Source organism: Talpa europaea, assembly GCF_964194135.1.
Source record: "Talpa europaea genome assembly, chromosome: 3".
Taxonomy (NCBI): Eukaryota; Metazoa; Chordata; class Mammalia; order Eulipotyphla; family Talpidae; genus Talpa; species Talpa europaea.
The window spans coordinates 75,521,368-75,544,248 of NC_140069.1; the positions used below are offsets into that span (position 1 = coordinate 75,521,368).

A 22,881-nucleotide genomic window follows, 5' to 3' on the forward strand; every position below is an offset into this window, starting at 1 on the left:
TTTTCTCAAATGTTTAATTTTTCCATGTTACTGCTTTCTTGGTTGTTTGTTTGTTTAGGTTCACATTTATTGCAAGAAGTCCATATTCAGAATTCAGAGTTAAAATTACTGTGACTTTGTCATAGATTTTGTTAAGAACTGGTCCATATCTTTTATTCTGGGCAATGGCTACAGAAGTTTTACGTTTCACGTTTGCCTGAATTGGAACACAAGTGTCTGTCAGGGAAATGCCTATGAAAGAATGTAATCCTTGATGCAGCAGGGAAATGCTGGAATTTTGAAAAGGCTCACTTTCTGTATTTACTAAAGCACTTTGAAATTTGAGCAGGTGCTGCCCACCTCGCATACCTGGCACAACTGCCTTGGAGATGTACTACTGCAGTACCAGCGTGCCTGCTTCCCTTCCAAGCTGTGTACAAGTGATAGTGGACTGGGTATTCAAGGTCATGTGCCAATGGGGGCCACAGTCTGTGTTCCTTGCATGAAGGTCTCCCTTTGACTCCTCACCTCCAGCTCACGTTACCTGAGCGATGGGTGTTTTGGCATTCAGGTGTCTGCTCAAACAGCTACCCAGGAGAGCTTGTTCTTTTTTTTTTTAATAAAAAAAAAGGTTTATTTTTGCATACAATAACTGGGGTACGGGCCAGAGGTGTGGGAGTGAGAGATTCACCAGAGACAGAGTGGGAAAACAGAACAGGCAGATTGACTGAAATACACTGGTGAGGGGAGCAGCATGTAAGTCAGGAGAGGTCTGCTGCGCCATGTGGGTAGCAACCTGGCCGGGAGATCGAAATCGTGCTGCAGTGGCTGCGGATTGCCTCATAGGTTGCATCTTAACCCCTTGTGCCACCAGGGAGAGCTTGTTCTTACAGTGAGTTGAATCACAGCCCTCACTGGGGTCCTGTTTCTATCATTTTCCAGAAATTTTAATCATAAATTTGAGGTGTATTTAATGTTTCTAATATAGAGTAAGTGTGTTTTCCTCCTAATATGACACTGGTGATTTCTGAGTGGAAATTAGTAGGGAGAAGAACTTGATGCCACTCTCCATCACATTTTCCTTGTAGTCCTCCAGCCAGTCATTGCTTCCAGTAGTGGCTGGAGGGGTACGCCTGGGGCAGATTACTTCTCAAGTTATTTCCACCAGATCCAGGCCACAGATGGAAGAAAGACGTTTTGATCTCATCAGTTCTGTGTGTTTAATGTAATTTTCCTTAAGTGCCTAGTTTTTATTTATTTATTTATTTGTTTGTTTGTTTGTTTATTTATTTATTTATTTATTTACTGGAGAACTGGGGTAGGCCAAAGGTGCGGCCAGTGACAGAGTGGTGAGTAGAACAGATAGATCTACTGAACCACACTGCTCAGGGGAGCAGCGGGTGAGACAGCAGAGGTCTGTTGCACCATATGTGGGTTAGCTCCCTGGTCAGAATGAAACTCAGGCTCTTGTGGTGATAATGCTGAGACTTAACCCCTATGCCACCAGGGAGGCCCAAGTACCTAGCTTTAGTGTAGTGCGACATTGTATAGCAAGAGCTATGTTCTCAAGCTTTCTCCTTCCTGAATTTAAGCCTATCCTGTCATAAAATACTCAACACATTCCATGACCTCCTTGCCTCTATTCTCTATATGATGGCTGAGAGAGAGGCTGAATTACAGACAGAGGACATACCTAAAGGTCTTTAATTGGGGACAAGTCAAGCTGGTGGTAGTGATTTCTTACTTACCACCTGAGCTGGAGAGGACAAAATGGGTTAGAAGGTTGTTGAAAGTATAGATTATTTCCAGTATCTATCTAATGGAAGACAGAACTTCATATGTTCAGTAAAAGCCCTTTTCTTCTTTGCAATTGATGATGTGAGGTTACCTTGCTTCTGGGAAATGGAGAACTTCAGTCATACGGCATTTTAAAAGGACCATACTAGGCTGACTAGTGAAGATGGACACACTTAATTTTAGGATGTTTTTTCTTTATTGTTTTAACTGTAGGAACCTCAGCTATTAAGAAAGCTACATGAAGAAATTTAAATAAAATGTGAATTCTCTTTCCCCTATTATTTTCCTGTTTTGGGGTGGGAAAGAAAGCGAAATATGCTAAGGTCGACTTAAATTGACTTAAATTGACTCTAAGATTCTGTTGTAAGGTCTTTCATTAACATTTGCTTTTAAAAGGTAAATATAATGATTCATGTCTAAAGTCACATATTTTAAATTTCAAATGAATTATATATTATATATATGAAGTTACAGTGTATAGATACTTTTACTAAAGGATTTAAATTGACTATATTAAGAAAAAATATTTTATTGTGTCCTTAATAATGCATGAATTAATAGTACTACATCTTGACCAGTTATATATTTAGTCATAAAATTTTCCAGCAGATTTTTCATTATAGATTCTTCCCTTTAGAATAAAGATGATAGCCATTATGAGGTTTTTAAAGGTGTTTAATCCTAAAGCAAATCTCTGTTACTTTCTGACATGAATTTCTGTTCAGGTGTCTTTGTTAACTTACTTTTCTCAGGTTAAATGAAAAGCAGAATTTTTCCAATGATTGCATTTAATCTGTGACTAACATGTTATTTTCAGGGAAAAAATTAGAAGGTTTGAGTTCCTGATTTAAAAAATTAATTAATTCCTAGCAATCATTCCAGGAACTCTCTGTGATACTCATCACTGGCCAATGGAGCTTCTTTTCCACAAAATTTGGTATTTTGGTGCCATCTTGTGGCTAGTCTTTGTAAGAACATCAATACGCAAATACATTTTAAGCAGTGCCCTAGATAGGATAAGATGTAGTGGAAATGCTTTCCAAAATGCAAATTTAATACTACTGTAAGTCTACATAAAAGATTGAGAATAGCTTGTATGTCATTTGGTCAGTTAACGGGCAAAAATAGTAAATAAGAAATCTAATGTATGCTTCTCTTTCTAAAATTTTTTATGATCTTTATCCCTAGTTGCTGCTGTTTGAACGGTCTTGGATGAGCAGATGGAAGTCTTCTGTTCTGCATGAAGGGGAAGGGAACATTAGGAGTGTGAAGTGGAGAGGCCATCTGATTGCTTGGGCCAATAACATGGTAAAAAACTTCCATTTTCCTAGCGGTTTTTCAGAGCCAGAAGAGTGGTTGAACTGAGTGGACTGTAGCAAAGGGAGAGATGCAACCCACTGTGGTGGTCATTTCTGAAAGATACAAATGGCGATTAATATACCTGGAAGCTTAAAGAAATTAGATTTCCTTTGGCTTTCATATAAGAGTAATTCCCAACTTATTCTAGACTCTATCTTAGAGAAAGAAACCTGAGGCATGGAGAATAGCCAAGAAAATGAAAAGGCATCTTAATAATTGAAGGGCTGCATTGGGAATGTGGTCTTGAAAATACCATTTGCCTATTAGCCGGAGGCAAGTAACAGTTGATATTGAAACAAGTACAGGATATTGCTGATTTCTCTTTTTACTCCCAGTATAATCACAGGCAAAAATAGGCTTGCTTTTTAAAAAGTGGATCGTAATTTTTGATGCTGCACTTATTTAAAGTTGACTTAATATGACTTAGGGTGAGTAGAAAGTTTAAAAAATGTTTTTTTTTGACATCAGGTATATCTTTTTGGAATTTCAAGGTATAATGTAGTAAGTTAGTTCTATTCAGCTTTACGTGATAGAAATCTCCCCAAAATTACCTTACTTTTCAGGATTTTTCTTCCTTCTCTTGGCTCACAATAATGGTAAATAAACCTGTGGCCTCTGGTTTATTTATAGTTAGCGGCTGCTTGAAGTTTCCATTTGAGTACTTTAAAATGTCAGGTGTAGTTTTCTTTACATAGTTGTTTTTCAGATTCAGAGTATTTCTAAAAAGCAAACTTCTTTTATGTGATGGAACAATACAATTAGAAATGTTACTTGTCTGTCACTCTGGAAACGTGGCTCTTGATCGCAGTACCTTTTATTTTGTGTTAGATATGAGTCTTCCACTAAAAAAAATGTCTTTTGCGCAAAAAGGAGGATGGGGGTTTTCTTTTGTTTTGGGTTCTCAGGGGGTTTGTGTGAAGTAGAGCATTTTCCTGCACATGATTTTGCAGTGCTGGTTTTCAGTAATGGGTAGCAGAGACTCTTAATAAATTTTCCTTTACTTTCCTTCTCCCAAATAGAGGATGCTTAATGCTATTTTATTTTACAGGGTGTAAAGATTTTTGACATCACCTCAAAGCAAAGAATCACCAATGTGCCCCGAGATGATATAAGTCTTCGCCCAGATATGTATCCCTGCAGTCTCTGCTGGAAGGACAATGTGACACTGATTATTGGCTGGGGGACTTCTGTCAAGGTGGTTTTGCTTGTCTTTTTAATGAGTCCATGTCATTATAGATCCGCTGAGGATAGTCTGGAGAATATGAGTTCTTGAATGGCTTCTCAGAATCAAAATGTTTTGACCTGAATAGTGTTGTCCACCTAATGCTCAAATCCCTTCATATGCATATGTTTTGAAGATCCATTCTTCTCCAAGTCACGAAACAAATCATGCACTTCTCTGCATTCACGGTGCTTTTTTTTGATCTTTGAATTCCCATAACCCAGTTGACCTTGGCTATTTATAGAACATGTGGTTAGTTTTATTGGCTAGTCAGGCTTTTTTTCTTTATTGTTCTTTCTATTCCCTTAGCTTTGACCAATAACTTCTTCATTAGAACTGATGGTGGAAAGAAAAAAAAAGGCTAAAATTAAAACATCCTGCATGCATGGTATTAGTTTGACAGAGTACAGGCCCAGACTTACTGATAATAAGATGTGGGAATATTTTGTGGCATATAATTATCTGCCCTTTTTGTGCTCCAGTATATGAAATTTAGCTGTTCTACACACGGGGACCCAAAGGTCATTCATACTCATTTCATACTTACCACTGCCTATCTTGTTTTAGATACTTCAGAGCCAAAGTTGTTTCCCTTTAAAAATAATGCAGCTTAATCTAAACAAAAAAATCCTAAAAACAAGCTAAGTCAAAATAGTTTGAGGAAGTATCCCAGCAATAGTCTAATGGAAGAAGTCTGGCGGACCTGGCATCAACTGTAACTTTGCGTTATTATCGTGTGACCTTCTGTGATCCTTGCTCTACTTATCTAAAAAATGGTAGTATTAACTGTTCTCAGACCATAAATTTTAGGAGAATTAAATGAGGTAATGCTTATGAAGAGCTTAGCATAGCATCTGACATATTATAAGTGCCTACTAAATATCAGCTGTTATTTTATGCCATAAGATTCTAGGAAAGTCATGAAAGAGGCGTGGCTATTTAAAATGTACTCCTGTTTAGACAAGGAAAGCATAAAAGTCATTAATGCAATGATTGTTACTAATATACCAAGCATTGTATACTTTTGTGTACTTGAGATAAGGTCCACTGAGCATTTACATTGATATGATTCAGGTTCTTTTTCCCATTTTTTAATTAAGCATAAGACAGTTATTTGCATGTGTTAAATGAACACTGGATAGTTTCAGTGCTATCACCTCTAAGGCTTAAGTTCAACCTGTCTCACCCATTGCTCCCCTCAGCAATGTATTTCAGTAAATCCACCTGTTCTGCTCCCCACTCTGTCTCTGGCGACTCCTCTTACTTCCCTCCCACACACACACACACATCTTTGGCCTACGCACCAGTTCTTCTACGTAAAAAAATAAAATAAATTTTAAAAAATGAACACAATTTGTTCACAATGACGGTAGTAGGAAGTTGTGCTCGATGAGGTCACAAACAGTGACTCTACCATATCCCTCTCCCTTGTATGTTGTTACTCAGCCAGTAAACCTACATTCTTGATATTTTTTTTTTAATTTCTTAAATGGACTGGTAGCTTTTTTCTTTGTTTTAAAGTTGTGATTTTTTTTTTCTTTTGGTGAAAAATAGGGAAAATTTGCCTCTAGGGATCCATAAGAAGTTCACTGATTGCTACCTGGAATACTTTCTCTAATTGACTGAATAATGTCCTCCAAACATTGCAGATCCTAATTTCAGCAACCTGTAATTAACCATGTTGAGATGGAGAGATTATTCTGCATTACCTGGATGGGCTCTGGCCCCCTGCATTCATATAGGGGGAGCACTGCCACATGTGAGGGGCAGGCAGGGGGACAAGTGAAGCAGCAGTTGGAGAGGTGTGGCCAGGGAATGCCGAGCCGCAGCTCGAGGAAGCAAGGAAGACAGTCAGCCCTGGAACAGTGCAGCCCTCCAGCACTGGCACTTAGGCCCAGTGAAACTGACTTCAAACTTATCACCTGCTGAGTAATGAGAAAATAAATTTCTACTTTTTTATATCACCAAATTTGTGGTATAAATTTGATTGTTACAGCAATCACAAGAAACTAATACACATTCAGTGTGCTCAAATTATGATCCAGTTCACAAAATGTTTCATGTTAAATGTTTCATTTCATTGGGGTTACCTCTTCAAATTCAGTCAGCGATATGTTGAACACATACCTGATAAAAAAATTTCCTGTGTTCTGTTAAGGCCAGGAGACAAGACAATCTCTCAGGTGGAAAGCAATCTTGTTGGAGTTAATCTACGCCAGACTGTAGCAAAGTGTGCAGTTAGAGCTAGCCATTTAATTTATTTGTTTATTTACCTGAAAAATACCTAGCTGAGTCCCTGCAGTATGCCAGGCAGTGTTCTAGTGTTGCAGACACATAAATAACCCAATGAATCCTCTCCTTTGGTAAATTTAAATTTTAGTGAGGGAAGAGGGCAAATATCAAACATATAAGTAAACCTAGCATGTGGATGGTCATAAATACCACCGGAAACTGCTCAAAAGGAGAAAGTTAAAACGGGGGAAGACGGGAGGGTAGGCACCACCGAATAGGGAGGTGTCCCTGAATGGAGGAAGTCATGCAGCTGTGGAGGAGGGGTATCAGCAGAGACCAGCCAGTGTGAGATCCCTGAGTCAGGAGTTGATTGTTGTGTCTTTGCGAAATGTGAAGGAAGCCAGCATTGCTGAGAAGATGGAACAGGTACTGAGGAGAGGGAGAGAAGATGGAGGAGGGGAGTATACTGGAGTGAAACAGATCATGTGGGGGCTCATAGACATTGTGAAACTTTGACTTTTCATTTGATTAGGATGGGAAGCCAGCAGAGGGTTTTGTTCAGCTTGGATTTCCAAATGATGACTCTGGTTGCTGTGTGCAGCTAACCAGCAATTGGACAGTATAAAAAGGAGACTAGGTAGGAAGCTACTTCAGTAAAAAAAAAAAAAATATATATATATAATAATTTTCGATCAGCCTAGTGAAGCTAGTAAGAAATCATTGCATTCCGATATATTTTGAGGGTTGACCTGTTGTTGTTTGTTGATGGTTTAATGGAGAGTGTAAGAAAAAGAGAGAAGTCAGTGGTGACTTTTTTTACCCAAGGAACTGGAAAATGAAGCTACAGTGACTGAGATGGGAGAGACAGCTGACGGATCTTGAATCATGTTTAGAGGGTAAAAAATCAGAAGTTGTTTTTGTCTGTGTCCACTGGAGATGCCGTGTTATCAGACACATAAGTGGAGAGGCAAAGGGGACAGTTGGATGAAGCAAATTAGTGCTCATGGATGAGAAACTACCTATCAATGTAAAGAGCTCTTGAAAGCATTGATCTGCTCTTCTGCAGGATGCGAGCTTAAGGTTGCATTTGCTACTCACCCACCTGCACCTGATGTTCTGCCTGTGAGACAGGGCAGTGGGTGCAAGCTCAGGCCACAGGGCCAGGGACATGGGGCTGAGCTACTGCCAGCCTCCAGCAGTGCCGGGGTCCTGGTCCTCAGAGAGGCGGTAGCATAGCCAGGGAGATACAGTCAGACCTCACTTTTAGTTATGGCTCTAGCTGTGTGGCTTGATTCACTCTTGCAGCCTCAGTGCTCTCGTCTCTGTGGGTCAGGGCTGATAACATCACCTCTCAGACAGGTATGAGGATTAGAAAAGGCCTGGTCAGTCCCCAAGTTCTGTCACTATGTCAGATCCCTCCACTTCTCTTCCTCCTGCCAAGTTTCCTCAGCTCTGACTTTGCCTGCCTTAATTCTGTCCTAAAACAGACAGTTCTTTCTAAAGTGCAGATCAGATAATGCTAATCTCCTTTTAAGTCCCTCAAGGGATGCTCATTGCTCACAGGATGCCAGCCTCATCCTTCACAAGGCTCCCAGGCTTCTGCAGATCAAGCACCCGAACTCTTCCACTCTGCCCCCACCTTCCCTCCACTGTCCCTCTAGTTTACCTTCCAGGTGAAGGCCCTGGACTGTCAAGTTGGCCTTTTGCACTTGTGCTTCATCTCCTTCTTCACCTTACGTGCCACTTCTTCCAGTAAACCTTCCTGTCCTGCCAGGTGATCCCTCTAAACTGCTCTAAACTGCGCTTCTACATCACACTGTAGCAAAACATTTTAGTTAATTGGGTATCTCCTGCTCTGCACTATAATCCTCCTAAGAAAAGAATTCTCTCTGTTACAAAGCCCCTAACTCACAACTATTGCCAGTTGTTGGTCACTAGTGCTAGTTAATATTGCCATTACATATATATGTGTATACTTTATATACATATAACTTTATGTAGTGTATATGTATGTATTTCAAACCATTGGGAGCACTAGTCTTTATATACTTTTATCAGCACATTAACACAGCCATTCATTCACCATTGTGGAGCTTGCCTTTTAGAGAATTTAGTCATTTCCCTAGTAAGTGTGGCTGGAAAAGTAGATAGTAAATATGATCAAAAATCTACCAAGAGAGTAAGGAAATTGAGGCGCAATGGAGGAGACGGGAAATTGACTGAGATGGACAGAAGGCAAATGACAAAAAGTAATCAAGGGAGAAAATAGTCATTTCTAGGTAAATGCTTAAACCTCCACAGCCACCGATTCAAGTCCAGTGGCTCACGTTTCACTGTGTTGCTGGACTTCAGTGTAGACATGTGTATTAAACAAACAATACTAAACCTGTGAAAGTATACGTACACATTGATATTTCATTTCTACTTCTGGAAATTTAAGAAAACAAAAGTCCAGAAGTATTACATACAAATATTTTGATTGCACTACTGCATTCATTAAAAATCAGAATACAAGCAAATTGGAAATAGAAGCAAAACAATAATGTCTAAAGGGGAACTGATTAAAGAAATGATAGTAGATTCACGTAATGAAATATTGCAAGTATATTAGAGAATTATATTGATAAGAATATGCAGATAATACTTGAATTATTTGTAGCAAATTATTAGGTTTAAAAAATGGATTGCTAGTTACATTTATTTAATTCTGAGAATATATTCATTTTAGAAACTAGAACAAAGAAAATAGGAACTATTAACATCTTATCACCTTGAAATCACCTTGGTGTTATGTGTAAGTGGTAGATAAATATGTATGATTATGTATGTTTGTTATGTGTAAGTGGTAGATAAATATGTATGATTATGTATGTTTATATGTTTCTATCCAAGCTGTGTACATAAATGTTAAAATAAGATTTGACAAACTTTCTCTGTAAAGAAGGGGCTGGCAGTAAATGGTTTAGACTTTTCATATTATGTATTGTTTCTAATGAATATTTTTCTCTTTTTATTTCTGCTTTTATTTTTTCTCCCTTCCCTTCTACCTCAAGCCCTCCCTTCCTTTCTTCCTTCTTTACTTTCAAGCCTTTAAAAATGTAAAAACTGTAGCATTAAAAAAAGGCATTAAAAAAAGGAGGCCAGGGACTGGGCTGCAGTGTGCCAACACTAATATAGTACATTGATTTTATTATACTTGAGAGAAGATAAGCATGTGCCACTTTTGCAAAGTATTATTTAGAAACAGTGAAATAAATTACTAATATGTAATCAGAAATGCAAAACCTAATGTGGATGTTGCTCATATTAGCCATTGGAATTTTGGGTTATGTACGCCCGCCAGAGCTTTATTTGGGTGATGATAGAAGTAATCCTTGAGTAGCATTGCTGGGAATGGATTTTTGGGAACATGTTAAAACTGTGTTACAGTTCCTTTCTTTCTTTGCCCTTGAAAGATAATGTTGGAGAACATAAATAATAGTTGATGTGCATCATTGAAATTAATTTCTATCTTTTAAGTCATGGTATGCACTCCATCATCAGTACTATGTGGCTAATTTAATGAAAATATGTTTTCAAGGAAATGTTATAAAGAGTTTTCCATAGAATGAATAAAATAACCTGTGAACTTTTTTCCTAGATTTGCTCAGTGAAGGAACGGCATGCCAGTGAGATGAGGGACTTGCCAAGTCGCTACGTTGAAATAGGTAGGCCTTCTGACCTCCCTGGTGGCCTAGGAGCTAAGTTTCAGCGCTGTCACCAGCACATCCTGAGTTCAATCCCCAGCCAGTGAGCTGACCCAAATGGCGCAGCAGACCTCTCCTGTCTCACTCCCTCCTCCCCTCAGCAGTATATTTCAGTAAATCCACCTGGCCTACAATCCAGTTCTTTTATGCATAAATAAAAAAATCTTTAACAACAAAAAGAAATAGGTAGGCCTTCAAAAAAGGAGCCATTTTATTAAGGGGCATGTTCTTCTTCAGGGCCCAACACTTGGAACTTTGATGAAATAGATCAAGAAGCTTTGTTTTAAGTTTTCAAACAGCTTCAGAGACCCTTTTTTTATAACTACATTTCTGATATTCAAACAATGATTTTGTAGTTGGTTTTCAAATCAAACAACAGTGGGTTTGGGTTCTGGTTCTGTTGTTTATGACCTGAACTTTGGACAAGCTTCTTTGTGCCTAGTCTCATCTATGAAATGTGGAAATGAGTAGCTGTCCCCATAGGTTATTTATGAGAATGCCAAGAGTTAATACCTGTGCAGCTCGTAACACAATGTTGACATCTGGTTTTGTCAGCTGTACCTTCTAAATAATAATTTTCATCATACTGGTCTGGTCCATACTGTCATAATCTTTGGTCTAGATCACTGCAGTAGCCTCCTGATTTCTCTCCTTCCACTGTGAATTACTGTAATCTGGTCTCCTTATTCCAGTCAGAATATAAACTAGATCGTGCTGCCACCCCTCCTCCCTTCCCATAGTTCTTAGGGTAAAGATGAGAGTCATCCACATGACCCAAGGGGTGTATGTTGACCTTCACCTCCTCATTCATGCCTATCTTCTCCTTGGTTTCTGTACTGCAGCCACATTGGCCTTCTTTCACCTAACCTTGCTGCTGCTACCTCTCTGTCCAAAATGCTCTTCTTGCCTCTTTACACTCTTGACAATTATATCTAAACTCAGTCTTACTTTCCTGGGAAATTACACTGGACCTCCCCAAGGAGGTCAAATCCTCCCTTAGCAAACATCTATAGAACTCCTTGCAAGCAGTTGTTTCAGTTGTGGTGATTGTGTGATGATTCAGTGCATTTCCCCTCTCTTTCCCGGACCTGTAACCTCCTTGGGAGCACACACTAGATGTGTTTTTGCTCAGTGTTTATTTCAGGGACCTGGCACATGCCTGGCACACAGCGGATACTAAATAATAGTGTTGAATGGGTTGATGACTCTGGAAAACATCTATTTGGGAGAAGTATGGCAAGGATGATGCACCACTGCTTTTGCAACTTAGTGCAAAATTTATTCAGCCAAAAAGAATGAATATTGATGGACTTTTGTCAAGCAGATCAATTATTTAAAACTGAGTAATTTTTGCATTATTTAGAAGTGAGGAATAGGAGATAAAGTTATATGACAGTTTTTGGGACCATATTATAATCAGCTGAAAAGCCATTTACCTGTTTGAATGGTGTGTATGGAATATAAATGAGTCATTTTAACAGATGAAAGTGAGATCAATCATTTGCTCGGGGCTATATTTCTAAAAACAGGGAAAGAATTACATTAGCCATGTGACTAATACAATTATGACACTTAAATCTGGAATATGTTGTACTTGAAGTCAGAAGTTAGTGTTAGGGCTGTAATAAATTTTTGTCCTAGAAGAATAACTAAATCCATAAATATATAGATAACATGTGCCAAATGGATATAATCTGTCTCTGCAGAACCATCAGATTTCATGTGCAGGGAGGCAAGGCAGTTTGCAGATTTCCTGTATGATCCTGATGAAGTTGCTTCTTTTCCCACCTGTGAAATGGAGGTGATCATACCTGCCTTTCCAATGGTTGCAAGAATTTGTGTTGGCATAACTACACCTGTGACACAGTAATTGGCACAGTAGGCCCTCACTGCATCGTGGTGGTTATTATCACTATGCAGACTTCTGTCCCAGCTCTGTCACTGCTAATGGCTGGCCTGGCAATGGCCCTAGAGCCCTGAGATCACGTTATTAAAGTGTACTTCATCTGTACTACAATTTACGTGAAATAGACCATGTGTGGGTACTAACAATATCACATTACTGACATTTTACTACTATGGTTAGTGGTTAAGTACCACTTTTTCCCCTCTTGAGAGCAAACCTCTAAGAATATAAACCATTTCCACAGCAGGAGGCAAAGTGGTTTAGATAAGAGTCCTTGACTAGGATAAAGGAAAAGAGAAATATTAGGAGGTCTGGATTACAATTTGCTATAGCCCTGAACAGTGTGAACCACTGTTCTTTAGTAAATGAAGTGAAAATGGCATTGAGATTAAAGAAATATCTGTGGCTGTAGTTAGAAGCCAGATGTTTAGAACTTGTTATTATAGCCAAAATTTCAAATAACACAAAAGTTATTCCTCTCCATAGAATATAATTTGATTCTATAAATGAAATAATGATAATTAAGATCAAGGTTACTGGCCAATCACCAACCCATGAAGACATTCATTGTACAGAAGGCTTTTTGGATGTCACTTCTTCTTCCAAATTACATTGTTAAATGTAAATTGTGGTCCACACCTTACTGTATTTCTTTTAACTTAACTTGGCTCTCGAGTGTTCTTCACAGGACTCCCTTAACCCTCTGGCACTTCTCACCAATCTTTTTCATTGTCTTTATGGAATGGTTGTTGAAGAGCTGATGTTATACTGTTGGGAAATGAAGCCAGTAATCATGTATCATTCTCTGGATTTCTACTGCCAAGGGCAGATGGAATTATATGCAAGGAATTAATGATTAACTTCCTAGTCTTGATTTCATGTGGAGATTTGTTAAAGGACAGGAAGACATAGAGAAGGAGATACTATAACTCTTAGAATTTAGCACGTTGTTTTATTTTCAGTTGATTGATTGAGAAAATAGTGGCCTGGAAACTGAAGATCTGTATGTGTGGTAGAGGAGAGCTGTGAGATGTGTCTTTTTAGATCTAGGACTCTCTCTCTGTGTTACCACACTGACCCAACCACACCACTACAGCACTTAGATAGTCTTATTGCGGCACATTTCACCTTCTGGTCTGTTGCATCATGAACCAGGATAATGCTGATGTTGTTCACAATGGTTTTAAGGATCTAGCTATGTGTGGTTGTCTGTTCTATTGTAATTCAGTTTAACTCTCTACAATCTATTCTTTTTTTTTTTTTTTCAATTGAAATAACATTGGCTTACATCACTGTTGGTGTTTGGAAATATAGGATTCCCTCCCCACGGGTATCGCCACTGTGGTACATGCATCATCAATTCACCCATAGTCTGCTGCTGTAGTCTATTGTGCCCACTTCCCTTTTTGTTCTCACCCCTGCCTTACTTTCTCACTCTGGATGCTTCATTTCTATAGTCAACTTTCAAGGTTAGTTTTTTTTAAGCTATAAGCTATTCTTCTGCTTAATTTTTTTGCCTGACATTTTCTATGAAAATTGTGACTCATACGAGAAAGTGAAGAATTATCTTCACAGGAATGTGAGCCACCCATATTCTTACCTCCAAGACCCTGCAGTTAGGATTTCACTATGCTTACTTTATTGCATGTCTGTTCCTCTGTCCATTTCTCCTTAAAGTAGCAACTCATTTTCATTCTGTGCTGGAGATTCAAATTTTTTTTTTAAAGTGGTGGTAATAGATTTGCTCCATAAGTAATGTTAAGAAATCAAAAGCACCTGAAGTAACAAATACATTTTGTTCATTTTCTAACAGCCACCAGGTGTGTGCTAAACACATTACAAACAGAAACCCGATCTCTCTGGAAATAAATTTTCCTGCCTTACACTTTCCCCATTTTTGCATAGCTTGTGGTATTTTAATTATTTCTTAAGCAATCCAGACTCAAAATCTCCTTTAAGTCAGAGGCAGTGTTGTCACTAGCCAGATGCTTTTAGAAGTATGTCTTCTTCCTGGTTGGTGTTCAGTAAATTCTTTATTGCTATAACCCTCAGAAATATAAGATCCAACATAGAATAAAATTTGTTAATTTTTATTTCAATCTTATACAATCATTCTGAACCTGATAGAGTGTGCTGTTGATGGCCCAACAATATTCATGTATTTGTGACTCTAACCCAGAACCTTTTGCTCTGCCTAATGTATGTTGGTATAGAACACTGATATCTTAATATTTTGCACTTGAAGTAAGTAAGCTGGGAAGATGGTGGTGCTGGCAGCATAATTTTCCATCTGCCCAAGTCATCATATAAAAACTGAACAACTAGATTGCACAACCAAGAACCCATAAATTACACTTACTACAGAGTGACAAGAACCTCATATAATGAATGGATGGGGCAACTACGGACAAACTTAAGACCTACGGTATCAGTTTCTGTGTGAGAGAAGCAGAAGGGAATGGGGGTGTGCAGCAAACTTGAGAGCAGGAGAACTCCAAAGCAATTCTGACATTCCCTGGAAAAGACACTTGGAAACGACTGGGTGAAGCCTGTACTCAGGTCAGGGGCGTTGGCATCTCACCAGTCCCGTGAACTTGAGTAGCAGGGCTTCCTGCCAGGCTCAAGCAGGGCGACTAAAACTTAAGCAGAATGTGGGTGGTAGAAACAGAAGGAAAAGGAGGTCCAGATAGAAGTGGTGGGTGCAGAGCCAGGAAGTCTCAGAAAGCAAGGGACCAGATTTTGAACACTAAATGGGAATAACAGTAGAGAGAAATCTTGAAATTAGTAGTTATTCCAGCCCCTTCCTCCTTCTAAGACAACAGTGTTTTCACCTAAAACCAAGCACCAGGAGAGAATAAGGCCAAGTCCCATACTGAGTTTTAAGAAAATGGGATTAAGTTGCAGAATAATATCCTTGGCAATAAAAGCACAACCGAAAAGAGACACCCACAAAATAGGTAACAAATGCAATATTATTTCAGAACAAACTACAAGACACTTGAAGAATTAATGCACGGTATGAAAGAAAAACAAAAATCAGGACAAAAATTCTCAAATGAGGTGACAACTCTAGGAATAGTTGTATAAAAAGATTATTTCAGAAATGAAGATCAGACTAGAAGGAACACAAGAACAAACAAAGAATGCTGTACTTTGCTAGTACCACATTAAAGAATAAGAAGTGAAATTTTAAAAGTATACATTATTTAATGAAATATTTCCCAAAAATTATTTCAGCATGTAAGAACATAAAAAGTCACTGAAATAACTTAATTTTCATACTAAGTCTTCAGACTCTTACATGCAGCATATTTTAATCCAAACTCTGCACACATTTCAGGTACTTAATATCTACCAGTGGCTTGCAGCTACTAAAGGTCAAGACACCAAAAGGTTTTTCTTTATCATTAAATTCCAGTAACTTTACTAAAATACATGTTAATGGTGCTGTGGTGGGTCATTATTTCAGATATACAATGTATAAATTAATTTATAATGTAATTATAATTGAAATAGTTGTTTCTTTGTAGTTTCAGGTCATTTTTCTTGAATTACTATTTTTGGTATTAGATATAGTCTCTTGTTTTGTTTTTGTCTGTTTGTAGATTAGGAATTCTTATTTGTAGATTGACTCATGCCTATCTTCAGTATTCATCACTTAAATGCTGATCTTATTTTTCCTTATTGTTTTGTCTTTTAAAAAATTTCCCCCTTCCCTCCTTCTGAGCAAACTCAAGACATGACAACAACCAAATCTTCTTGTTAATATTCCTTGTATGTGTTCTAAAATTTTAAATTGTCACCTCTTTGTTACTCAATTCTGTGTGTCCCCATACTCTTCAATATAGGTACACTCCTGGGACCTCCCCAGTGGTGCAGGGGATTGAGCACAGTGCTGTGAAGGTGTCAGCAGCCTCTGCAGCGTGGGTTTGATTCCCGGCTAGCCAGGGAGCTACCCACTTGGTGTGGCAGACCTCTCCTGTCTCGCCCACTGCTCCCCTCAGCAGTGTGTTTCAGTCAGTCTGTCTGTTCTGCACCCTGCTCTGTCTCTGGTGAATTCTCTCACCCTCCTGTACCTCTGTCCTGTACCCCAGCTCTTGTGTAAATAAATAAATAAATAAATAAATCTTTAAAAAAATAATAACATAGGTACATTCCAGCTCTTCCCCTTTCTTCTACCCTTCCACACTACCTCCCACATAGACACAGAACCGTCAGCTTCTCCAGAAGCTCTAAAAGCCTGACTATGCTCTTCTGACATGTTGTTGTGGTAGGAGATGGTTCTCTACATATGAACTTCACTTCACCAAAACTATAAGTGTCTGGATAAAAATATTCAATTCAAGCCCACAGAGGCTGAGGGAAAAGGTGTTAGTGGCAGAGCTGGAGCCAGTATCTGCCTTTGGACTTCCACTCTTTGGCTTTTCCTAGGGCGCTATAATCCCAATTTGATCTAATCAAGAACAGAACATAAGAAATACCCTTTTGACATTTATGTTACTATTTAGCAATATTTTGGTCATCCTTACTTCCATTTTAGTATAAAAATTGGATGGTACAGTTATATAAGGAACAGTCATTAAAACTAGGCAGAAAAGTAGCAGTAAGTGATCTGCCTGAAAAATAGAGAGGAGAAAGAAGAAAAGCTTTATAGCTTATTTCCTTCATGATACAGATTTCATTTCTAGTGTGCTTCTATTATTTTACAGATGGGAAAAGTTACATCCACAGAAATTGAAATGATTTATGCAAGTTCAATTTAGCGAAAGTTATATCCCAGATTTCCTGACTATACATTCTTTAATGTTTCTGATATGCTACATTGACTTCCCGTAGTTTGGAAAGACTGTAATTTCATCACGGACATTAACTCCTGGAGCTAATACCACAGAATTGTAGGGAAACTCTGAATCAAGAAACTCTTAGAAAACTTTCAAATGAAAGTTTACTTCCAAATGAATTTGTAATTGTAGTGTAGGATTTCTGGAACAATCTGTCAGCACTACTACTGTATCAGTTAGCTTCCCTGTGTAAGAATCCATCCCAATGCTTAGTTTAAAACAACAATCTATTATTATTACTAAAGTAACTTTGATTTATAACATTATAAAGGTTTCAGGTGTACCGCATTGGAAAATAGCATCTGTATATACTTCATCATGTTTGCTGTGACAAGTCTACCTTCTGTCCTTAACCATAAAATTGACCCCTTTTTATCCAATTTACCCACATTCCTGCCCCCTTTCCTCTGGTAACCACTATTTTTATAGCAACTGGTAGCAATATTTATGCTACTTCTCCCACCGAACTTTCTCTCAGATCTTTGAGGTCCATTGTAATTACATCCTTGTTTGTAAGTGGATTAAACTTTTTAAATGATGTGATGTTTCTTCTAAATTGTAAACACTAACATTAAAAAGGAAAGAAAATGTCTTTAACTACTTTGACCTTTAGTTCACTTTAAAAATCATGGTGTTTAATCATTTTGTAATTTATACACACCTTTTCAAAAATGGCTTTAAATAAAATGTTTAATAAATGTTTTCAGAAAGGGAATAATAATAGTGTTTCTTGAATCCAAAGAGCATTCTTGATGACTTTTGTACCACTGCCCTGCACTAATTGTAAAAAACTTAAACGCTGGGCTTCCCCTGGGGGCACAGGCAGTTGAGCGCCACGCTGTGAAGCTGTCCACAACCTCTGCAGCGCCAGTTTGATCCCGGCCGGCTGGTGAGGGTCCCACATGGCGCAGCATACCTCTCCTGTCGCGCATGCTGCTCCCCTCAGCAGTGTAGTTCATAAGTCTGCCTGATCTGTTCCCCGCTCTGTCCTCTGGTGAATCCTCTCACCTTCCCATGCATCTGGCTGTACCCCAGCTCTTGTATAAATAAATAAATAAATCCTTAAAAAATGAAAGAAAAACTTAAATGCTGTCATTTAAAAAAAAATGTTGTTAATAGTTAGAGTTTTATGAGTATCTTCATGGGATTTAACTGTGTCATTTTTAGGCCTGCTGGCCGCATTGTCACATCTGCGCTGTTATTGTTGGATTTGCTTTTTGTTTGTGATAGAAATTTTCAGGTGTAAAGTCCCACATACCCATCAGTACAACCTTTGTACCCATAATTGTCAAGAAAATATGTTTATCCTCACCACTTGATGTTAGATTTCTAAAGTGAGTTCACCGCACCTTCATTGTTGATGTGTTCTTCCCTTGGTGTGCAGCTTTTTGCTCCTGTTAATGGTGAATCTTCTGTCCCTTTTGTCTGCAGTGTCTCAGTTTGAAACTGAATTCTACATCAGTGGACTTGCACCGCTCTGTGATCAACTCGTGGTACTCTCCTACGTAAAGGAAGTTTCAGAAAAAACGGTAATTTTTTTCACCCAGAATACAAAGGGACATGTGGGCTCATTTTTAGCATTGAACCCAGATCAGGTTGCCCATGAAAGGATTCTGCTGCAGTCTGAGCAGAACTTCCTGACCTATAAAATAAGGTCGGCAGAGATTACCCTGTAGATCTAACATATTTACCTTTCAGAAGCTCTGCTCATTGCCTGCCTTTGTTCCTTTCACTGAGCAAAGGGGAGTCTTTTTTTTTTTTCTTTTTTTGCTATCTCTCTTGGTATTTTAGTCAAAAGGAATGAAGGATTCCTCTTGCTGAAAGGCGAAGAAACTAAGCTGACACTGTGCATTAGCAGAAATGACAGCAGTGAAGTTGATCTGCTGCAACAACAGGGGTCCCTGTGGTCAGAGGGAATTACAGAAAGGGCAGTTCATTATTTCCTGTGGTCCAGACATATTTGTTTACTTCCCAATGGCCCAGTGATTCTGAGAAGCTTGATTATTGCTTTGGAATAGATTGTTGCTAGGTCTCAGTTACCATTAGCAAAGATGGTATTAAATGGGTGACTAATGTGAGGCTGCAGAGAATCTAAATTTTCTTACATGTGACTTTGGAATGAAGCCTGTATGTATGGTCCAGTGGAGGGACATGCACACACAGTCTCCCTTGAAGCCTAGGTCAGCCCGATTCCCAGCTTGTCTTTATTGTCAGAGTCCCAGGTCCTGCCAGGAAGCAGATAGGGGTGGTTTCAAGGCATAAACAGGGGCATTTATTGTAAAGGATTTTCTTGTGGATGCTATATATAAAAGAAATTGCAATTGATTGTCTAGCTCTTTCCAGTAAGCAGGCTCTCCTTGTCTATAGCCTCTGCTTTTTTTTTTTTTTCTTTTCAAATGGCAAGGAATAAAGTGGGGAGAAAAACCCTAGAAGCCCCAGTTTTGAAGTGGTAGCTGCTCCAGAGCATTTCTCTGAGTGAGCACTTGCATTAGGAAGCCATCACTATAGTAACCTGAAGCTCTGGGTACCCATGTTGCTAGGCAATAGGATGCTGAGGACTTAAGTGAACACTCAACCTACTAAAATCAATAGGGCTGGCTTCTAGCCCTGTTGCAGGACATCAGTTTTTTATTATTTTATTTTATTATTTTTTTTTTTTTTTTGAAAATAAAAGTGGTGGCTCCTGAGGGAGTAAATACAGTGCCTTTTGATGAGAAATATGGGGTGGATTGAGACTATGATTGAAAGACATAAGGAAAGAAGCAGTAAAAATGAAAAAGTGAAAACCTAATAAACAATTGACCAGGAGAAAGAAGGAAAGAAAGAAAGGAAACATTTGTTAATAAAAGAGAGAGTATTGGAAAGGAGTCACAAGCAAGAAAGGCCAGCCCCATAGAGCAAATTAGAAAATAGAATGTCTTCAGAGGTAGAAGTAAGGATCTTGGAGACAGCTTAAAAATGTGTGTGTCAGTGAATTTAACTAATCATTTTCTATAACACCAAGGTACCTTGCATCCTTACACATGAAATAAAATGATAAAATTAAGATGAAAGAACTAAGAAGCAGGCTTGGTGTTAGCCACATTTATTTTTTTTATATATCAAAAACACAGTTTAAATGCAGCATTAAACAAAATTTTTTTTCGTATCACTTTTAATATTATTTCCCAGAATATTTTTTCTGCCATACCTTTTACATGCGTGCATGTTTCCAGCACAGTTGCTGTCATAGTTATGCAGTATTCTTATCATTCTGATATATGGATGTTAATTGCATTCTCTCTCTCCATAAGGCTGCGTAGTCTCCCATCACTGTCATTTGTGGTGGTGTGTACTGTTCATCTGGGCGATGTGCCTTCATTTATTAAGCTGTTCCCTTCATGTATTGTTTTTCTGTCATTCATTACTAAAGCACACATGTGTTAAGAATTATAGTAAGCATTGGGGATATGAGAACAAGACCAAATTCCTGCTTTTAGAAATTCACAGATAAGCAGGGTTGCTTGGCCAGTGAACAAAGGTTTGAAAGCACTGAGGTGAATCACACTGTAGATGGTTTCCATATACATGTAAAAGAGCTGTTTACATAGTTGAGCAAGGTGGTTTTCTGTTCATATTTGATCCAGTCTTTTTTATACTTTGTTATTCTAATTTTGATATTTTTGTCATCATGACAGCAGTTTTTTTTAATTATTCAAATCTCAGTTTTTCCCATCATTTTTGTATTTCAGAATTGAAATATCCACATTTCTTCACAGAACTGATAAATTTTGTTGTGTACTCATTGGGGTTTTTATCGCTATTAGTTCATCTTTTGTAGTTGCTATTTAATTTTTGACATGCTTCAAATGTGTTAGTTGCAAAGTTAATGTAATTGCTCCTGAAGTAACCTAACAATATTGATCAAAGAAGCCTTCAAGGCTTACTGTTTGATTTCATAAACTTGGAGAGTTGAAGATAGTTCTGGACTTTTTCCATTTTGTTCCTTTTATCTGTGTCCTCTGTGCCAGTGTTACATTGCTGCAAGTCTTATTGCTTTGAAAAATATTCAAGTGTGTTTTATGCTGTGTGCTGAATACTGAAAAGGCATGAACCGTAAATAAAATAAATCTGATTTCAAATCCAAGGTTTGCCATAAGTCCTGTTTTTTTCCCCAACCCTGGCCTCATCATTTACTTATATAACTTTGACCACAGTTTCTTATCTGTAAAATTAGGAACAACATTACTTACTAAGGGTTAATTTAAGAATGCAATGAGATTAATATCTGTACAATCACCTACTGAGTTAGAAGAACTGTTCAGAGATGCTCAATAAATCTTCTTTCCCTTGATACAGAGTCACTATAGTCACAAAACTATAGTAACTAACCACATATAGCTATTTCAGTTTAAATTAATTCAGATAAAATTAAATTAAAACTGAATTTTTCAGTCACACAGTCACAAATCAGGTGTTCAATAGTGACCTATAACTCATGTCTGTCACATTGGGCAGATACAGAATATTTCCATAATCTCAGCAAGTTCTGTTTTAGATAGAATTTTTTTTTTTTTTTAATATTTGGCTTTTCAGCACTACCAGCAAGTTTACCAGTAGTGACAGTGGTTTGGATAGTGGAGCAGGTAGTCTTATTATTTTACTCTTCCTCACTTCTGTGAGGAAAAGGTATAGCAAAGTTGAATAAGTATGTGGAGTTGAATGGGCTATAGCAGTGGACTGCTGAAAGGACATGGCCATACCGGTCCTGTTTGGCTCATGCAAAATGTCAAAGTGAAATGGTGTCAGGAGACTGCCTGAGACAGTGGTTGGGATGTCTTGCATCTGCTGAAGTTATAAAATCAAGGCAATGAACTATTGATAAGTAGAATTAATTTGTATGATTTACAGAAATATAATTAAAATGATCCTTTTCCCTCTTTTTCCCCACCAGGAAAGAGAATATTGTGCCAGACCTAGACTGGATATTATCCAACCACTTCCTGAGACTTGTGAAGAGATCTCTTCTGATGCTCTTACAGTCAGAGGCTTTCAGGAAAATGAATGTAGAGATTATCACTTAGGTAAGAGAGATCAAGGATCTGACTCATGCTATTTCTTATACTTATATTTTTTCCCCTTCCACTTTATTAGCACAACTGGGAATTTAAATTGAGGTGCTGAAAGGATTTTAGTGAAAATCTGGACGGACCTCTTATGTTGAAAATGAGGGGATTAAAGCTCAGAAATATTACAGAACTTGCTTACGGGAGGGTAGAGATGGGGCCAGGACTAAAGTGAGTTGGTTCTGATATTTGTTTTTATATTTTGTCTGTTGCCCTGTTTAACGAGACACTTAACTCACATTTACATCAAGCAGTGTGGGGCTATGGTTGCCATATAAATCCCAAATTTATGTCCCTGTGAGATGCATTTTGGGATGGAAGAGAAATTGTCTTTTGGTTGTGACTGAATGCTCAGTCCCTGGAAGAGTCCCTGGAATAAAGAGTCGCTGAATATCCGTTGAGTGACTCAATGAAATGCTTACTTGTCACCCAGCAGTAAAAGGAGAACTAGTGTTATCACTTATTCGTACCAGGGGCAACTGCATCAGAGTATCAGTTGTCCTTGTAAATGCACTGATGAACATAAGGCACCTAAGCTAAGCTTTTTAAAAATTCTGTCCTGCTTAAAAAACAACTGCCATTTTTTGAGAGTATTTCCACTTCTCATATTGGCCAGAGGAAATGAAGAAATGTTCTATACGTATTTGAGCTTTATGATAAGAAGCCCTTAATCAGTTGAAAATGTGAGAGTACC

The 22,881-nt window shown here is 38.1% G+C and overlaps 1 protein-coding gene across 3 annotated transcripts in view; it reads left to right on the forward strand.

Moving 5' to 3' along the window:
- VPS41 (VPS41 subunit of HOPS complex) overlaps positions 1-22,881 on the forward strand; it is a gene marked incomplete at both ends in the record, with an annotated part of 176,782 nt that overhangs the window by 102,367 nt on the left and 51,534 nt on the right. For all 3 annotated transcript variants that reach the window (XM_084230340.1, XM_084230339.1, XM_084230338.1), the window contains 5 exons: positions 2,965-3,084; positions 4,184-4,330; positions 10,230-10,296; positions 18,514-18,611; positions 22,016-22,145. In XM_084230340.1, the coding sequence (XP_084086466.1) occupies positions 2,965-3,084; positions 4,184-4,330; positions 10,230-10,296; positions 18,514-18,611; positions 22,016-22,145 (562 nt within the window). The remainder of the gene's footprint in view (positions 1-2,964; positions 3,085-4,183; positions 4,331-10,229; positions 10,297-18,513; positions 18,612-22,015; positions 22,146-22,881) is intronic.